This window comes from Lynx canadensis, chromosome A2 (genome assembly GCF_007474595.2).
Source record: "Lynx canadensis isolate LIC74 chromosome A2, mLynCan4.pri.v2, whole genome shotgun sequence".
NCBI classification, from domain to species: domain Eukaryota; kingdom Metazoa; phylum Chordata; class Mammalia; order Carnivora; family Felidae; genus Lynx; species Lynx canadensis.
This window is the reverse complement of record NC_044304.2, coordinates 50,398,559-50,417,673: the sequence shown is the minus strand read 5'-3', so window position 1 is coordinate 50,417,673 and position 19,115 is coordinate 50,398,559. Positions and strand designations below refer to the sequence as shown.

Genomic DNA, 19,115 nt, shown 5'->3' with positions numbered 1-19,115 from the left:
ATTCATTGTAGTTATCTTGAGGTCTTTATAATGCTACTCTTTGGACCACTTCTGGATCTGCTTCCATTGACTATTTTATCTTTTGATTATATGTGTTTTGAACATTGTTGATGAAATGTTATAGAGGCTGCGAATTATCCTCCTTTGAAAGATGTTGGGTTCTGTTCTGGTTCCAGCTCTTCACTTTTTTTTTTTTTTTCAACGTTTTTATTTATTTTTGGGACAGAGAGAGACAGAGCATGAATGGGGGAGGGGCAGAGAGAGAGGGAGACACAGAATCGGAAACAGGCTCCAGGCTCTGAGCCATCAGCCCAGAGCCTGACGCGGGGCTCAAACTCACGGACCGCGAGATCGTGACCTGGCTGAAGTCGGACGCTTAACCGACTGCGCCACCCAGGCGCCCCCAGCTCTTCACTTTTATTCTGCCGGGGCCTTGTTTAGTTCTTTGTTGGATTTGGCCTACTTCAGTTTTATTTATTTTTCCTAAGGTGTGGCCTTTGTGGGGTTTCAACTGAATGTCTAGGATCTTTACAAGATCTCTGCAATTTGGGCTCAAATTCCAACAACTTGTCAGCAGCTTTGGGAATCTCAGTTTCCCAGCATCTGCTTCCTACTAGGTCGCCGTGTGCTTTTGTCTTATGCTTTTGCAGCCATGGAGATGATCAGGAGTGGATGAGAATTTCTATGCAGATTTTTGGTGTTCTCTTTCTGTGGCTACCCGCTGTCCACCACCCTGTCCCTCCAATTCTAGCCATCTTTGCCCAGAACTCTGATTTCTGTTTCCACTCCCAGAAGATGCTTCCAGGGAAGTTCTTGGGGGCAGTGGTGGATCACCTCATGTTTTTCTTCTCTTTCATTGACTGCAGGCTTGTGTTGACTATAGTTCATGCTATAAACAGTTGTTTTATATGTTTTGTCCAGATTCTAAAGTTATGTATGATTAGAGAGTAAGTCTTATACCAGGTATTCTCCAAGGCTAGATTCTGAAGTATCTCTTTTCCTTTATAAAAGATTAACTGCATTAAAATATTTATGTATGTATGTATGTATGTATGTGTGCATGAGTGGGGGAGGGGCAGAGAGGGAGGGAGAGAGAAAATCCCAAGCAGGCTCTGTGCTGCTAGCACAGAGCCTGATGTGGAGCTCAATCCCACAGACTGTGAGATTAGGACCTGAGTCAAAACCAAGAGTCAGATGTCTAACACCCTGAACCCCCCAAGTGCCCCAAAGATTAACTGCTTTTTAAATCAGGTTTATTGCTTTGAAGAAATGCTGGTTTGGTTGTCATTATGGAATAAGTTCTGTATTTCACGGAAGCAAGTATTAATTGGGAAAGCGGGTTATGTCAGTTAACTTACTAAGTATAACTTGATGTCTTAGTTACTTATTGTGTTTTTGGTACTTCAAGGAATCAATTGCTGCAGTTTGCCTTAGAGTCACCACCCATATCTCCTGCTTCCTCCTCTTCAAAGAACCTTGCTGCCAAAGTACACACTCCGGTGGCCTTCAGACATTCTTTAAAGCAAGGAAGCAAATTAATGGAGAATTTCTTGATTAGAGAAACTGGTGGTTCCACATCAGAGTTGTCGATAAAAGAGAATGAAAGCAAAGTCATCCCTCAAAAAGAGGTGAACACTTCTTCAAAGACCAAAGAGGCACCTTCTGTAGAAAAGACAGCTCCACGTTCCTTAGTGGCTAATGTTCCTGAGACACCCTCTACGTCAACTTTGAAACAGGCTGCCAAAGGTAGGAAATTATTTTCATATATGTGTTTTCTTGCTTAATGGAAATCTTTTCATCCCACATGACATAAGAATAAATCAGCATCTTGAGGGGGGAAGGAATGGGAAAGGGCAAACCAGATTTCACATTTTAACATTCTCAGAAATTGATGTAGGCAGTGCTGCAAGATATTTTTGTACTCTTTCTCTCTCATAGAATGGGAATTGAGGCTGATTGCTGGAAAAATGAAGCAGTTTTAATTAGCTCATATTTTAACTATGGCAGTTGGTGTCTATTTTTCAGCTTTTAATTTCCCCCCTCATCTTTCATATCAATTCCATTTTAATCTTAAAGAGCTCCTTTTGTCTTATTATACCACTGCTTGAACACTTCCAAGCTGTTACGACTGGCGTTTATAGCCACAGACAATTTGACCCCTCATCTAGCTGTCTGATCTTATTTCTTATTTTTCCCTCTCAAAAATCCTTCTATACTAGCCCAGCTGATCTCCCCATTATTTCTTGAATATACCCAGAGATTGGAAAAACTACAAGCTGCAGGCCAAATTTGGCTTGACACCAATTTTTGTAAATAAAGGTTCACTGGAAAATATCCACCCCCCTTCTGTTTATGAAGCTTTCATGCTCATGAAAGAGTTTAGTAGTTGTAACAGAGACCATCTGGCCTACAGAGCCTACAATCTCTACTACCTGGTCCTTCACTAAAAATGTTTGCTGACCCTTGTTTTACCTTTCTAGACTTTATCCAGATCCTAACCGTTCTTCTGTTGTGTCAGATAATACTGGCCTCTCCCATCACCAAAGTGGCAGAGCACTTGCCTTCTGGACTATTTTGTGTACAGTTTGCTTTTTTGATGATGAATGGCTTGGTTTGTTTAACCTATTATTTCCATGTCTTTTCTTGCCTGTGAAGTTCAGAGCACCTTTTAGGCAGAAATTAGGTCTTAACACATCTTTGGTATGCCCACATCACATACAGTGCAGGGCAATGAGTGGTTATTAAACTTAGGTTGAAATTAGCATATTAGTACTCAAGAGTTTAAATTTTGTAAGGATAGGTGAATTTTAAGTGCATTTCCTGACAAATCTTTGATCATTGTATCAATTGACCGTTCTTGTTGTAGTGTTTTTAGCTAATAGTTAAAAGTCTGTCCTACCTCTATTGCCCTGAGGGGCCCTTCTTTTTCTCTTTTGCTTTTCTAAGTGCATGTTAAGGTTGGAAGTCTATTTTTTTATATTAATTGCTGAAAGATGTCAGGTTATATGTTATTTTTGCCCTTTCCATAAATAATAAAATCTTTCTTTCTCTTTTTAAAAAATACAGTGGATTGTCCTGTTTGTGGGGTTAATATTCCAGAAAATCACATTAATAAGCACTTAGACAGCTGTTTAACACGTGAGGAGAAGAAGGAAAGCCTCAGAAGGTAAGGAAGTTAAGTATAACCATTGACCTACTTTAGCAAGGTACTTCTTGTGCTTTGTGAACTATTCCACCAGCTCTTCCATTCTGTCTCCTTTGCTCTGAGGGTTATTTCCCATAAGCCATAAGAATCTGGTGACCTTGATGGAACTGGAGGGTATTATGCTAAGTGAAATTAGTCAGAGAAAGACAGAAATCATATGACTTCACTCATATGAGGACTTTAAGAGACAAAACAGATGAACATAAGGGAGGGGCAACAAAAATAATTTGGGAAGGGGAACAAAACAGAAGAGACTCATAAATATGGAGAGCAAACTGAGGGTTACAGGAGGGGTTGTGGGAGGGGGGATGAGCTAAATGGGTAAGGGGCACTAAGGAGTCTACTCCTGAAATCATTGTTGGACTATACGCTAACTAATTTGGATGTAAATTTAAAAAAATAAAAAAATAAAACAAGTTAATAATTAAAAAAAAAAAGAATCTGGTGACCTTCATTCTCCTTAGAAATGTTTCTTCTTGGGGCACTTGGCTGGTTCAATTGGTAGACCATGTGACTCTCAATCTCAGGGTTGTGAGCTCAGGCCCCATGTTGGGCATGGAGCCTGTTTGGAAAAAAGAAAGAAAGAAAGAAAGAAAAGAAAGAAAAGAAATGTTTCTTCCTGAGGAATAAGTTTTGAGTATAGAAGCTGAGCATTTTCTCCTTGAATAGTGAGGAATCAGCATCGGTCCTCTTGTTTGGACTGCTCTTTTTCTAGATGCATCTGCCATATTTCTTCTAATACATTTAGTTACGTCAATTTATCTAAGACCTGCTCATCCATATGTAATTAAGTTCAAGTTCCAACAGTGGTCCCACACCTTGTTGCATATTGTATGTTGTCCTGCCATTTGCTCTGTCTTGCAGTTTAGAAGCACTGCATATTGTATCTCTCTTAAGGAAGGATTCACTGCACCGGTGAGTGTATTGAAGGCTCTGAGAAGTTCTGTATCGAAGGTAGTTGTTGGAATTTGTGTAATCCAGCAATTACTACATTTATTTGACTGCAAAACCTTTTTGTCCTCATAACTCATATCTTGCAAAACTAGTGTTTGTGAAGGTACATTTAGGGAAGCATTGAGCTCTGTTTCTCTTTAGTTACATCCTGATCCTGGGGTCTGGTCACATAAGAGAGACTGTGACATTTGAAATATTTTATCCACAACACCCTGAGAGGCCGTTTTCTCGATAGGGGTGACAACCCTCCACCCGTTCCATGTAGAATCGTATCAGAATTGATTCAAAGAATACTCTTTCTTTTGATGCCTTCAGATTCTGAGGACCCTTAAATGCATTACTTTCACTAAATGATGAAAGAAGGGTCAGTGTTATCTTCATGTTTTGGGCATCATCTGTCAGTCTTCATATTTAAAAATTTCTTGATAGAAGTTGTTGATTCCTGCTGTTGCATTTCATTGTAAATGCCTGTGAACAGCACAGTTTTCCATTCGAATTTCACAGGCCTAAGTTTAATAACCTAGTCTTGCTAAGCCAAAATGTTTTAGATGCAGACTTAATGAACTGTCCCTCATAATGTGCATGTACAAACTCCTACAAAATGTTTTAGGTCTCGCTAACTACTGTGATTTTTATTTAGCCGTGATCTTATCCTGTAGAGCCCCCTGAGTAATTTTCAGAAAACTGTAATCTGTTGAGAGTCTGCAAGTCTTTCTGCAGTTAAATAGTGATCTCTGGCTTTTAGACTTTATTGATAGAGCATAAAAGAAACAATTTAGCTAGGGAGTGGTGCTGTAGGTTTATAGAAAAATGTTTGATTGTTTTCAGTCTCCATTTATTCAACTGTGCCATTTCTCTCAGTATAGTCTTTAGGCCATTTGCATCAGATTTACCCTGTGGAAGGTTATTAAAATAGACTTTAGGTCTCCACTTCAGAAGTGGGTGGTATGGAGATGTGACCAAGAATCTGCAATTTAATAAGCTCTCCTGGTAGTTCCAAGATTCGCTACAGTTTGGGTAGCATGGCCTTGAAGGCAAACTAGTTATATGTAAGTCCTTTGTGAAATCTTGTTTTTTGGATAAACCTTTTACTTTCAAGGGCTTATTAGTTTCTACTGGAGACTTTGGCATTTTCATTTGAAAATTATGGGAATTGTAATGACTACTTTGAATGCATATTTATTAAGTACCTAATTGCCATGGTGTTGAGCCAAGCAGTGTACTCAGAGTCAGATTATAATTGTATTAAATAGATTAAAACTCACTAAGGGTCCCTTTTATAAAATTGTCTCAAGTCATTGATACCCTTAGCTTGATTTCTATTCCATCTTAAGAAATAATGTTTATTAACTCCTTTTTTGGATGGAGCAGAAGAAAGTCATTTGATAGGGCTTTGTTATATTACATTGCAGCTTAGTGCTTGTCACTGTATTAATTATATAAGTAGAATGAAGAGCCAGGTGGTGGTTTTGCTAATACACTTGTAATGCCTTATATATTTGTTACTGTAATTAATTGAAGTTAAAGATAACAGAACCCTCAGTATTTTTTGCTGTTGTTTTCAATCGTGTTCTTTGAAGATGCTGCCATAAGAATACTATCTACCTGTCAGCTTTCTGACTTCTTTTTTCATTGGCAGTAATGAATTGGGTAAAGCTAAGGGGGTGGGGTAGTTTTGATTGTGGATTAGAATTTTTTCTCAAGAAGTTATATTCTTAAATCTGTCGTTTAAATCTCAATAGTGTTTATACTCTGATCATCTGAGGTAACTGTTTTTTATAGTTTTTGCCTGGAAACCATGGATGCATTTTAGGGCAAACATGTTTTAAAGCATTGGAGAATTGAGTAAGTCTATGTAAGTGTGATTCTAAGTGAAGTTCTTACAGCAATTAGTGCATAGGCCTTCCATGGGCATCCCAGGTCTGCATCCTTAGGCCTGACCTCCTTATGAGACCTACGTTCCTCTAAGTTTGGCTGCCATGTGGACCCTGGTATCTGAATGTGCTGTCAGCACCTCAGATACATCATATCCAACACTATCACCTTTATTTGCAAATTGGATCCTTCTTCTCTTTCTCACTTTTATCTTAATGGTTCCACTGCTCTCCCAGTCACAGTGGTACTCTGTCAAGGCAAATTACTGTTTTATGTGAAGAGATTTTGATAATTCAGAGTAACCCTTAGTGATTTCATTTTTTCCCTCTTTTCAGTTCTGTTCACAAAAGGAAGCCTCTGCCCAAAACTGTGTATAACTTGCTCTCAGATCGCGACTTAAAGAAAAAGCTAAAACAGCATGGATTATCTATTCAAGGAAGTAAACAACAGCTCATTAAAAGGCACCAAGAATTTGTACACATGTACAATGCCCAGTGTGATGCTTTGCACCCTAAATCAGGTAAGCTAGTAAAGCAATGAGTTCTTCTTTTCTCTGGATAAAGCAGTTTGTGTAGCTCAGGGATTATAAACCATAGAAAAGAAACATTAATAAGTATAATTTTGATAGTAGATGAGACATGCAAATGTATTCCTTCAAAAGGTATCTAGAATACGCTCTGATAAGCCAGCCTTTCTCTCAGCCTCTTAGTCCCTATTCCCATCTCAGAGGCAACCCCTGCTGCCCGTTTCTTATGTATATCTTTCCAGAGATAGTGCAGGATGAAGACTTGATCTAGAGAGCTGGGTTATAATCCCAGTTTTGTAGCTTTACGACTGGGGGACTATGGGCAAGCTACTTACTATCTCAGTTTTCTCATCCATAAAATAAGGATTATGATACTGTGTGCTATATAGTGTTTTTAAAGGAAATAAATGAAAAGTGCATGGCATTGTATCATAGCAAGTAGTTAGCATTCAACAAATGTTACCATTATGATTATAAATTATACACAAACATATGTCATTGACTATTGTTTTGTAAAAATGTTAGTACTATATACACACTATTTAATGGTTTGTCCTTTTCATTTAATCACACACATGTTTTGGAGTTCTTTGAATTATTAGCATATATAGAATTGCCTAATTTTTTTTTTTTTTTTTTTTTTTTTTAACGTTTTTATTTATTTTTGGGACAGAGAGAGACAGAGCATGAACGGGGGAGGGGCAGAGAGAGAGGGAGACACAGAATCGGAAACAGGCTCCAGGCTCCGAGCCATCAGCCCAGAGCCTGACGCGGGGCTCGAACTCACGGACCGCGAGATCGTGACCTGGCTGAAGTCGGACGCTTAACCGACTGCGCCACCCAGGCGCCCCAGAATTGCCTAATTTTTTAAAAACTGAAGTACAGTATGCAAACAGAAAAGTATACAAATGGTATTGTTTAGTGAATTATCACAGAGTAAATTTCACAAAGGGAAAATACCTTTGTAACTACTTTTCAGATAAGAACCAGCATCCCCAAAGCCCCTGTGCTCCCACCTCCAATCACTCCTGCCTTCATTTGCACAAATGACCAGCACCTTGACTTCTAACACCAGAGATTATTCGTTTTGCTTGTTTTTCCTATATTTTGTCTTTATGTAAATGGAATAATAAATAGCTTATGTATTCTTTGCAGTGTGGCTTTATTTGTGCAGAATTATATTTAGAAGATTCATCTATGTTTTTGTGTACAGTTGTGATCTTTTCATTTTTGTTGCTATAGAGTATTCCATTGTATATCACACTGTTTATCCATTCAGTGGTCGATGGACATTTGGATTTGTCTACTCTTTGGCTCTTAAGAATAATGTTGCTATCTCTTTTACGTGTCTTAGTGCACATAGGCACACATACTTGTTGGATATATATATATCTAGGAGTGAAATTATTGATATATTTGTGCAGCTGCTTGGCTTTCATGGATAATGTAGCCAAAAACTCAGTGCCAGGGTACATTTTTTTTTTCCTTATTTAATTTCTTTTTTTTCTTCTTCTTCTTGTTTTTGTTCCTACCAGTGCACACTTTCATTAGGAGGGTCTGAGAGTTCCAGTTTTTTCACATCCTTGACAACATCAGTATTGTCAGTTTTCTTTTTTGGCCATTTTAGTGGGTCATTGGTAGTATCTCATTATAGTTTTAATCTGCATTTCCCCAATGATTTACAGTGTTGGGCACATTTTTATATGTTTGTTGATCATCTGGATATCTTCTTTGGTGAAATACCCATCTAAGCATTATGACCAATTTTTTTATGCTGTGTATCCTTTTCTTCCCCTTATTTATTTGTGGGAGTACGTGAAGTTTTCTGTATATAGATATTGCTGGATATATATGTATATTTAAACTCTTCAGTTTGCCTTTTCGTTCTCTTAATGACTTCATTCAAGAAGTAGAAGTTCTTAATTGTACTAATCTTTTGCATTTTTCCTTTAGTTAGTGCTTTATGTCCTTGCCTATTGCAAGGTCATGAGGATCTTGTTTTGTTCTAAAAGCTTTATTGGTTTTGCCTTTACGTTTTGATCTGCATTTATCTGGAATCGATTTTAGCGTATGTTGTGAGGTAGGGGCAAGATTCTCTTGTTTTTCCATACAGATAGCCAATCAATGCAGCACCACCATCCCTTCCCCTATCTCTTGATGGTTTTAATTTGTATTTTCCTGAGGCTAATGATGTTCAGCATCTTTTCATATATTTATTTGCTATTTTTGTGTGTGTGTGTGTGTGTGTGTTGGTAAAGGGTCTGTTGAAATATTTTGTCCATTAACATTTTTTTATTGCTTATAAGAGTTGTTTTATATATTCTCGGGGTGCTTGGGTGGCTCAGTCGGTTAAGCCTCCAACTCTTGATTTCAGCTCAGGTCATCATCTCACAGTTTGTGAGATCGAGCCTCGCATCAGGCTCTGCACTGACAGCATGGAGCCTGCTTGGGATTCTTTCTCTGCCCTTCCCTGCATGTGTGTGCACTCTCTATCAAAATAAACAAACTTAAAAAAAATAGAGTTGTTATATTCTGAATACCAGTCATTTGTGAAATACATGTATTTGAATATTGTATCCTAGGCTTTGACTTGCCTTATCATTTTCTTAATGTCTTTTGAAGAGCAGAAGTTTTTCATTTTGATAAAGTCCAGTTACCACTTTTTTTCTTTTATGGTTCATGCTTGTGGTATTCCATGAAGAAATATTTGCCTATCCTAGGATCACAAAGAATTTCTCCTATGTTTTCTTCTAGAAGTTTTATAATTTTAGCTTTAGTCTATGATGCATTTCCAGTTACTTTTTCTGTTGATGTGAGGTAAAGGTTACAGCTCACTTAAAAAAATATGGCTATGTATCTAGTTTTAACAGTCCCATTTGTTAAAAAGGCTATCCTTTCCCCATCTACATTTCCCCCTTTGTCAAAAATCCATGGACCATGTATGTGTGTGAATATACCTAGAATCTTTTCTGTTCTATTGGTCTTTATGCCGGATTTTTTTTTTTTTTTTTTTTTTTTTTTGCCAGCACCATACCCCCTTGATTACTGTAACTTGGTAGCAAGTATTGAAGTCAGGTGGAGAAAGTCCTTCAAATTTGTTATTTTTCAAAATTACTTTGACTATTCTAGGTCCTTTGCATTCCCATGTAAACGTTAGACTCAGTTTGTTAATGTCTACAAAAAGAGCCTTCTGGGATTTTAATTGGGATTACGTTAAATTCATTGATCAATTTAGGAGAATTGATAACTTTACTGAGTCTTTTAATACCAGTTAAGTTCTGTCTCTGTTTATTTAGGTCTCCATTAATTTCTGTCAGCATTGTTTTCCAGCTTTTTATATATATGTTTTCTAGTATTTTGTTAAGCTTACCACTAAGTTGTTGTCGTTGTTTTTGGTGCTATTGTAAGTGGTGTTTTTTATGTCGGTTTCTCATTACTATTTTATTTTATTTATTTATTTTTTTTAAATTTTTTTTTTCAACGTTTATTTATTTTTGGGACAGAGAGAGACAGAGCATGAACGGGGGAGGGGCAGAGAGAGAGGGAGACACAGAATCGGAAACAGGCTCCAGGCTCTGAGCCATCAGCCCAGAGCCTGACGCGGGGCTCGAACTCACGGACCGTGAGATCGTGACCTGGCTGATGTCGGACGCTTAACCGGCTGCGCCACCCAGGCGCCCCTCTCATTACTATTTTAAAGAATCATTTTGATATACTGATTTTTGTATATTTAGCTTTGTATATTTTGTATATGTATATATACATATCTATAGTGTTAACTTTTAAAACTAAATTATTTCTAGTTGTTTCTAGGATTTTTATTTACACAATCATGTCAATAAAAATAAGTTTTATTCCTTTTTTCTTTTCAGTCTGTGTGTTTTTGATTTCCTCTTCTTACTTTATTGCACTGGTTAGACACTCCAGTGCAGTGTTGTATGAAAGTATGAACAAATATCCTTTCCTTACTACCAGTCTTATAGATAACATATTTAGTCTTTAACCATTAAGTCTGACAGTTGCAGATTTTCAAAGATGCCTTTTGTGAGGTTGAGGGTGTTTCTTCGATTCCTAGTTTGTTGGGAATCGTGAAGGAGTGTTGGATTGTGTCCAATCCTTGTTCTACATTTATTGAGTTTGTCATTTTTCCCCCTTATTCAGTAATATTCTGTAATATGGCTTATTACATTGATTTTTTAATAGCTTTGTTGAAATATAATTCACATACCGTACTACCCATTCAAAGTTGTAATTCAGTGTTTCTTAGTATATTCACAGTTATGCAGCCACCACTGCAATACATTTTAGAACATTTTTATCACCCCCAAAAGAAACTCCATATCCATTATCAGTCACTCAGCATTTTTTCCCAATCCTCATAGCCCTAGACAACTACTAATCTACTTTCTCCGTAGACCTGTCTATTCTAGATATTTTACTTACTTATCTCCCAGTGTTTGGATATTCTGTTCATTTATTTTTTCAGTGTTTGTGTTTTTTGCCTTTTGGTATGTTTTTGTAATGTTTTTCTTGTTAGTTGGACATAATATACTAGTTAAAAGGAACTTGTTTTAAGTAGGCCCTTAGTAATGTGGTGGTGAGGTGTGCCAGAGAGGGGAAGCTTCTTAGCATTAGGCCTCAATTCTTTAGTGGGCCTGTGTCCCTGGATTGTAAACTTACCAAGTATTTCTTAGTTTTTTTCTCCTCCCTTAGGTGAGAAGATGGCTAGAGCAGGCTGGAGTTGGGTGTAGTAGTCCCTCCTTATCTGTGGGGGGATACTTCCAAGACCCCTAGTGGATGCCTGGAACCATGGATAGTACCAAATCTTATATATATTGTTTCTCCTGTGCGTGCATACCTATGATAAAATTTAATTTATAAATTAGGCACAGTGAGACATTAACAATAACTAATAAAATAGAACAATTTTAACAATATATTATAATAAAACTTATGTGAATATGGTCTCTCTCTCTCAAAATATCTTATTGTAGTGTATTCATACTTCTTATGGCAATGTGAGGTGATAAATTGTCTGCATATTAAGAGAGTTGAATCACGTGGTCCTTGTGATATAGTGTTAGTCTACTCTTGACTTTCTTTCTGACCATATATCAGAAGAAGGTCATCTGTGTCTGAACCATGGTTGATTGCGAGTTACCAAAACAGTGGAGAGCAGAACTGCAGTTAAGGGGGGGACTTCTGTATTTCCCTTTCCCAGGTCAATTAGGCTCTAGTAATACCCCAGTTGGTTAGGCTCGTTTAACTAGTTCCCTGAGAGGACAGGTCTTGTTAAGAGAAGAATACACTGGTATATTTGAAGATGGTTTCTTTTCCCTTCCCCCTGCTCAAAACCAGAGATTTTTCTTTGATAATTTACTATAAGGATTTTGTTGAACTCCTGAAGATGAATCTCACAATATTGTCTCCCCTACCACCCTCCAGCCATGACTGGGTCTCCCTGGAGTTTTTAACTCTCAGAATCATCTGCACAGGACCTCCAGCAATTAATTAATTACGATTCAGGTTTTCTTATCTTTTGTTATGTTTCTCACTGCAGCTTCTGCTTGTAAGTTTCTCCTAAGGTAAGCCATTACTCCGTATTTTTGGGGGTCGCAACAGTCTTGGGGGCATTGGTTTGCCCTGTGTCCTCTTCAGTGTGGATCTAAGAAGAGTCGCTGATTTTTCAGTCTGTTGAGCTTTTAACTTGTTATTAAGACGGAATGGCAACTTCCAACCTCCTTCTGTGCAGAACTGGAAGTCCATTTCATTTAAATGAATTAATGCAAATACATGGCCTTCGGTGACTGACTTCTTTTCAAGGTTGTCCATTATTCATGGTTAGTACTGCATTCCTTTTTATTGCCCAATAATATTTCATTGTGTGGATCTATTACTTATTTTTGCCTATTCATTGACTGACATCTGGGATTTTTCCACTTTTTAGCCATTATGAATAACGCTGCTATGAACTATGAATATCCATACACAAGTGTCTGTGTGGACTTACATTTTCATTTTCCATAGATATGTACTTAGGAGTGGAATTGCTGGGTTAAATGGTAACTACATTTTAACATTTTGAGGAACTGCTGGATTGTTTTTCGGTGTGCCTACAACATTTTACATTTCGCTAGCGTAAGGGTTCCAGTTTCTCCACATTCTTGCCACCATTTGTTATTCTGTCTTAACTGTTTTGGCCACCCTAGCCATGTGAAGCGGTGTGTCATTGTGGTTTTGATTTGTATTATGTTGATTTTTGAATATTAAAGCAACCTTTTATCTTTAGCAAGGACTGTGTCCATTTCACCTAAGTTCTTGAATTTACAATTTGCTGTCAGCATTTTTTTTAAGAATATTTCTTTCATTGTCTTTTAATGTCTGTGGGATCTGTGGTAATGTACTGTCTTTTGTTTTTGATACTAGAAATGTGTCTTCTCTCTTTTTTCCCTTGATTGGGTTTACCTATAAGATAACAATTTTATTGATTTTTCCAAAGAACTGGCTTTCAGTTTCATTTTTTTCCCTCAACTTATTGCGTATTTTCCATTCTATTGAATTTTCCTCCTATCATTATTTTCTTCTTTCTAATTACTTTAGGTTTAATTTGGTCTTATCTCTGTAGCTTATTATGGTGGAAGCTTAGATAATTATTTCAGATTGTTCTTCTTTCAAAATTTTCCTATAAGTACTATTTTACTTACACCCACAAATGTTGATACATTGTATTTTCATTTGCATTCAGTTAAAATATTTTCTTTCTTTTTTTTAAAAAGTTTTTTAGCGTTTATTTATTATTGAGAGACAGAGAGAGACAGAGCATGAGCAGGGGAGGGGCAGAGAGAGGGGGAGACACAGAATCTGAAGCAGGCTCCAGGCTCTGAGTTGTCAGCACAGAGCCTGGTGCAGGGCTCAAACTCACAAACTGCGAGATCATGATCTGAGCCCAAGTTGGACGCTTAACTCACTGAGCCACCCAGGTCCTCCTAAAATATTTTCTAATCTTTGTTGCCATTTCTTCTTTGAATAGTGGGTTATATAGAAGTATTTCCAATTTCCAAATATATGGGCATTTCCCAGAAATCTTTTATTATTCATTTTACTTTGATTCTATTTAACCAGTTCTGTATCATTTCAGACCTTTTATATTTACTGAGACTTGTTTTATAACTCAGCATTAGGATTTCCTGGTAAATGTTCCATAAACACTTGAATATTTTGCTTTTTTTTTTTTCTTAAATGTTCTGTAAACTTGCTTGATAGTAACATTCAGTTCTTCTGCATCCTTGCTGATCCTATATTCGCTGGTGCTATCAATTCCTGAAAGGATTATTGAAATCTCCAACTATATTTATAGATTTTCCATTTTTCCTTTCAATAATTTCAGTTTTCCTTATATTTTGAATCTCAATAATTAAGTGTATGTGTATTTAGTATTGTTATGTCTTCTAGATAAGTTGACCTACTACTACTTATTATTATGAAATATTTGTCTTTGTCTCTGGTAATATTCTTCGTCTCAAAATCTACTTTATCTGGTATGAATGAATATAGCCACTCTATCTTACTTCACTCTTCTTCTCTTTAAACCCATTGTGTTATTATATTTAAACTTCTTTGAAAGCGGTATATGGTTTTGATTTCCTTTTTTCTTCAAGTTTATTTATTTATTTTGAGAGACAGAGAAAGAATGAGCAAGAGCATGAGAAGAAAAGGGACAGAGAGAAAGGGAGAGAGAGAATCCCAGGAAGGTTCCGCACTGTCAGCGCAGAGCCTCACATGGGGCTTGATCTCATGAATGGTGAGATCTCATGACCTGAGCCTAAATCAAGAGTCGGATGCTTGACTGACTGAGCCACCCAGGTGCCCCTGGATTTGCTTTTAAAATGTAATTTGACAGGATAGACCATTAAGTTATAGGGCTTAAACCATTTTCATTTCATTTAACCTATTAGGTTGAGTTCAAGGCTGTCATGTTGCTTTTCTTTTCTACTTGTCCTATTCATTCTTTGTTTTGTCTTCCTTTTTTTGGATTGAGTATTTTTTAGTTTTCTGTTTCCTCATTTGGTTATTAGGTATATCTGTTTACTTTCTTTTAGTGATTATTCTAGTGCTTACCATATGTATCTTAAGCTTATCACTGTCTCCCTTCCAATAATATACTAACTACTTCATGTAGAACATAGAAGTATCTTATGACTTCCATCTTTCGTTTCATTATTGTCATAGATTTTTCTTCTATATGTGTTACAACCTCGATAATTCCTTTTTACTCTTTTTTTTTAAATTGTCAATTTTCTTTTAAAGAAAATAAAAATGAAAAAGAAAGTCTATATGTGCCTACACATTACTATTTCCAGTATTTTTCATCTCCTTGCTTAGATCAAGGTTTCCATCTGATGTCATTTTCTTTTGGCCTGAAAAACTATTTAATATGTCTTGTAAAGAGTGCAGATGTGCTAGTTACAAATTCTTTTCAGCTTTTGTCTGAAAAAGCCTTTTTTTTTAAGTTTATTTTTTTATTTTGAGAGAGACAAAAAGTGTAGGTGGGGGAGGGGCAGAGAGGGAGAGAGAAAATTCCAAGCAGGCTCTGTGCTGTCAGTGTGGTCAAACTTGGGACTCGATCTCATGAACCATGAGATCCTGACCTGAGCCAAAAGCAAGGGGTGGACACTTAACTGACTGAGCCACTTAGGTTCCTCAAAAAAGCTTTAATTTTGTGTTTGTAAAGTAGTTAAAACTACTTTATTTGGAAATAATTATCATAAAAAAAACATCTGTACCCTTTATATGGAATCATCTATCATCGTTTTGCCTTATTTCCTTTATGAATTGCTATTACTCTCTCTCTGTATAAAAATACATGTGTGTAACATACTTATATACTTCTATTTTTTCCTTAAACCATCTAAGAATAAGTTGTATAATCTTGATTCTTTACCACTAAGTACTTAACTATGTATTTCCTAAGAAAAAGGATATTCTCTTTTATTATGAAATTACAGCTATTAATTTCAGTAAATTTAACTTTGTTAACAATACTTTTTATCCATTCTATCATCTCTGTTCTATTTTCAGCAGTGGACCCAGTAATGATTGCTGATAGATTTCTTTTTTTTTTCTTCTAGTACATGGTGCAGTTTTGGATCACATACTGCATTTAGTTATGCCATCTTTTCCGTCTCTTTCTATCTAGAACAATTCCTCAGTCTGTCTTTGTCTTTTATGACATTGGCAAAGAATACAGGCTTTGTTGTTGTTGTTTCCCCCCCGCCCCCAAAACAGAGTATTTCTCACTTTGGCTTTGTGTGATGTATCCTTATAATTACATCAAGGCTGTGCATTCCTGGCCAGAGTACCATATATGTGATGTTTTTTGTCCCTTGTCAGGATATCACATCCAGGGTGTTTGACATCTTTGTGCCTCTCGTTTGTGATGGCTGGTTTAATCATCTTCTCAGTTTCTCCCTCGATAATGGGAGATTATATAGTTTTCCCCTTGCTACTAATTGGATATCTGTAGAGACACTTTAACACCATGTAAATATCCTATACCTCATTGAAATTTCACCCCTACATTACTATTCTTAGGTAATTTTTATATGAACTAATCTTTTCTGTGATAGTTGCAAAATGATGATTTTCTAACGTCACTCCTTCCACGTTGCTACTGGTGCCTTTGCTTCTAGGTTCTTGTAGCAGATTGAGCTCAGGAATATATGCATGCATATAGATGTGCATACATGGGTATGTACATATACATGACATGCTTATGTGCCTGTATACTGTATGTGTATATATAAATGTAAATCCATTTATACTTACATACATTAGAAATCATGAGAGCATACTGATTGCAGTTCTATACCTTTCTCTGTCCATATTTATACTTCCCATTTTTTTTCCACAAGAAGAATCCTCCCTTCAATAGCATCAGCACATTTAGTAATTTGTCCCAATTCCGTAGTACATCTAAAATAGTTTCAGAATTGCTTCATCTGTACTACTACACCACTGCAAAACAGACCTACCTATAAGAAAGAATTCAGAATATTTTTTAGTTCTCTCTCCCCACAGTTGCTTTCCCTGCCTCCATTTCCCAGACTGAGGGTATGTAGTCCGATATTGTGTTCATAATTTCCTTTTTATCTTTCTTCAGTGTGTGGCTTGGTGTTTTACTGAAATACGGTAGGGTTCATTTGTTTTCCTTTGTTTCTAATTGTTGTTTTTTAGTTGTCCCTTGCAAGTATAAGAAATTAATAACTTAAATGTAACATTTAAACTAAGAAGATAAATTTTTATTTTATTTTTTTTATTTTTTATTTTTTTATTTTAAATTTTTTTTTTTTCAACGTTTATTTATTTTTGGGACAGAGAGAGACAGAGCATGAACGGGGGAGGGGCAGAGAGAGAGGGAGACACAGAATCGGAAACAGGCTCCAGGCTCTGAGCCATCAGCCCAGAGCCTGACGCGGGGCTCGAACTCACGGACCGCGAGATCATGACCTGGCTGAAGTCGGACGCTTAACCGACTGCGCCACCCAGGCGCCCCAGAAGATAAATTTTTATAATGGGCCACTGGCTGTCATAAAAATATTACATACAGTAGCAGGTTTGTTTTCTTTTGTTTCAAGAGAGCTCCTGATTACTTGTTGAAGCATTTGTATGATGGTACCTTTAAAATTCTTACCAGATAGTTTCACGATTGGAGTCATCTCAGTGTTAGTATCTGTTGAGTGTCTTTTCTCATTGAAGTTATGATTTTCCTGCTTCTTAGTTGACAAGTGTTTTTATTGTGTCCTAGACATTTTGACTATAATAGGAGATTCTAGTTCTTTTAAAAATATTCTCCTTTAACAGGCACTCACCCTGTTTACGTTTAACATGCAGATCTGGACCTACTTCTGTGGACCGTGGTTCTAATGACAGTGTAGTTTTCAGAGCCCTTGCAGCGTTGTCCTGGTCTGCTTCCTTTAATTACTACCTAAAGGGCCCTCTGAGAATCTGGTGTTTCATACTGTGCTCCACTTCCCAAATCTTTTGGCCTCTAAAATTAATTTTTAGAATATTTCACATGTGAGTTGGCCAAGAATGTGTTTAGGATTTCCTGTGCAGGTTTAAAGGATAATGTTCTCCAGGTTTTGTCTCTTTGAGATCCTTGCTCCAATCACTAGTTAGAGGGTGAGGGTCCTATCTGCTACTGCTGGCTGAGGTCTAGGTTTCTAATTTGGTCCGCACTGGCCCTGTGTTGCTGGGAGAGGAAAGCCTTTCCCAGTGCTCCTGTTACTGCTGGGGGAGAAGGGGGGTGGAATCCATACTCCACACTTACTCTCTGATTGTACTGTAGTGGGCAGGAAGCATCAGCAGTGTTTAGCTGGAGTAGGTCAGATATTGTCATAAAGTTTTTTGGTCTCCTCCTTTCATAGTCCTTTGCTAGAAAAATGGTTTCTTGGGTGTGTGTGTGTGTGTGTGTGTGTGTGTGTGTGTGTGTGTTCTGGGTTGCAGGCTTCACCAGAGTCCAATCTGGGATTTACAGAAGATAAAAAGGAAGCCCAAAGAACTCACCATTGTGTTGTCCCTTAACTTCTGAAGCCCTTAGCCAGTCCATCTTTCTCCTTCTACCCTTCAGAGTTCTCTTATACTTGTTACCTTACATTCAAGGGTTTTAGTGATAATTACTGAAGGAGAGTATGAGAAATCAGAAGAGAAATGAGTCTAGTCCATCTTCTTTGGAACTGCAAGTTCTCATTCATGTATTTTTAATTTCTGTTCTAGGTGCAGACACATTTAAGATTGTTAGGTTTTCTTACTGAATTGAGTCTTTTATCATTATACAATTTCACTCTTTATCCCTGATAACATTCATTATTCTGAAATCTGTTGTGCCTTTTTAATATAGCTATTGCAAGTTTCTTCCCTTTAGTATTTACATGATACATCTCTTTCCATTCCTTTATCTTGGACCTATCTATGTCTTTTATTTAAAATGCATTCTGGGGCATCTGGGTGGCTCAGCTGGTTAAATGTCTGACTGTTGATTTCATCTCAGGTCATAATTTCATGGTCTGTGGGTTTGAGCTCCAGCACCGGGCTCCTTGCTGGCAGTGCAGGGTTCTCTCTGTCCCTCTTTATCTGCCCCTTATCTGCTTGCATGCATGCCTGTGTTCTCTCTCTCTCTCTCACAATAAATAAAATGGGTTCTTTGCTGAAAGCATATAGTTTGGTCTTGCTTGTTTTAATCGAGTCTACATTCTGTATATCTTATTGATACTTTTAAATCACTTACACTTAATGTACTTATTGATACAGTTGGCGTTATTTTCTGCTTGTTCCTTCTGCTTTTTATTCCATTTATTTGCTCTCTTTTGGGTTGAGTATTTTTTATTAATACATTTTATTTCTACTTTGGGCTTATTTTACCTTTTTTTCCCAAAAGTTTTAGTGGTTGACGTAGGATTTGTAATGAGCACCTGTTAGTTACAGTCTACTTTCAAATGATGTACTGCTTCACTTACAGTGTAAGAACCTTACAACAGTTTACCTTAAATCCCTAAT

At 37.0% G+C, this 19,115-nt stretch overlaps 1 protein-coding gene across 1 annotated transcript in view; it reads left to right on the top strand.

Moving 5' to 3' along the window:
• The window catches only part of RAD18 (RAD18 E3 ubiquitin protein ligase), a 110,803-nt gene that overhangs the window by 31,428 nt on the left and 60,260 nt on the right, over positions 1-19,115 (top strand). Inside the window, exons 5-7 of the mRNA XM_030307302.2 lie at positions 1,409-1,746; positions 3,067-3,166; positions 6,370-6,554. Of these exons, the coding sequence (XP_030163162.1) occupies positions 1,409-1,746; positions 3,067-3,166; positions 6,370-6,554 (623 nt within the window). The remainder of the gene's footprint in view (positions 1-1,408; positions 1,747-3,066; positions 3,167-6,369; positions 6,555-19,115) is intronic.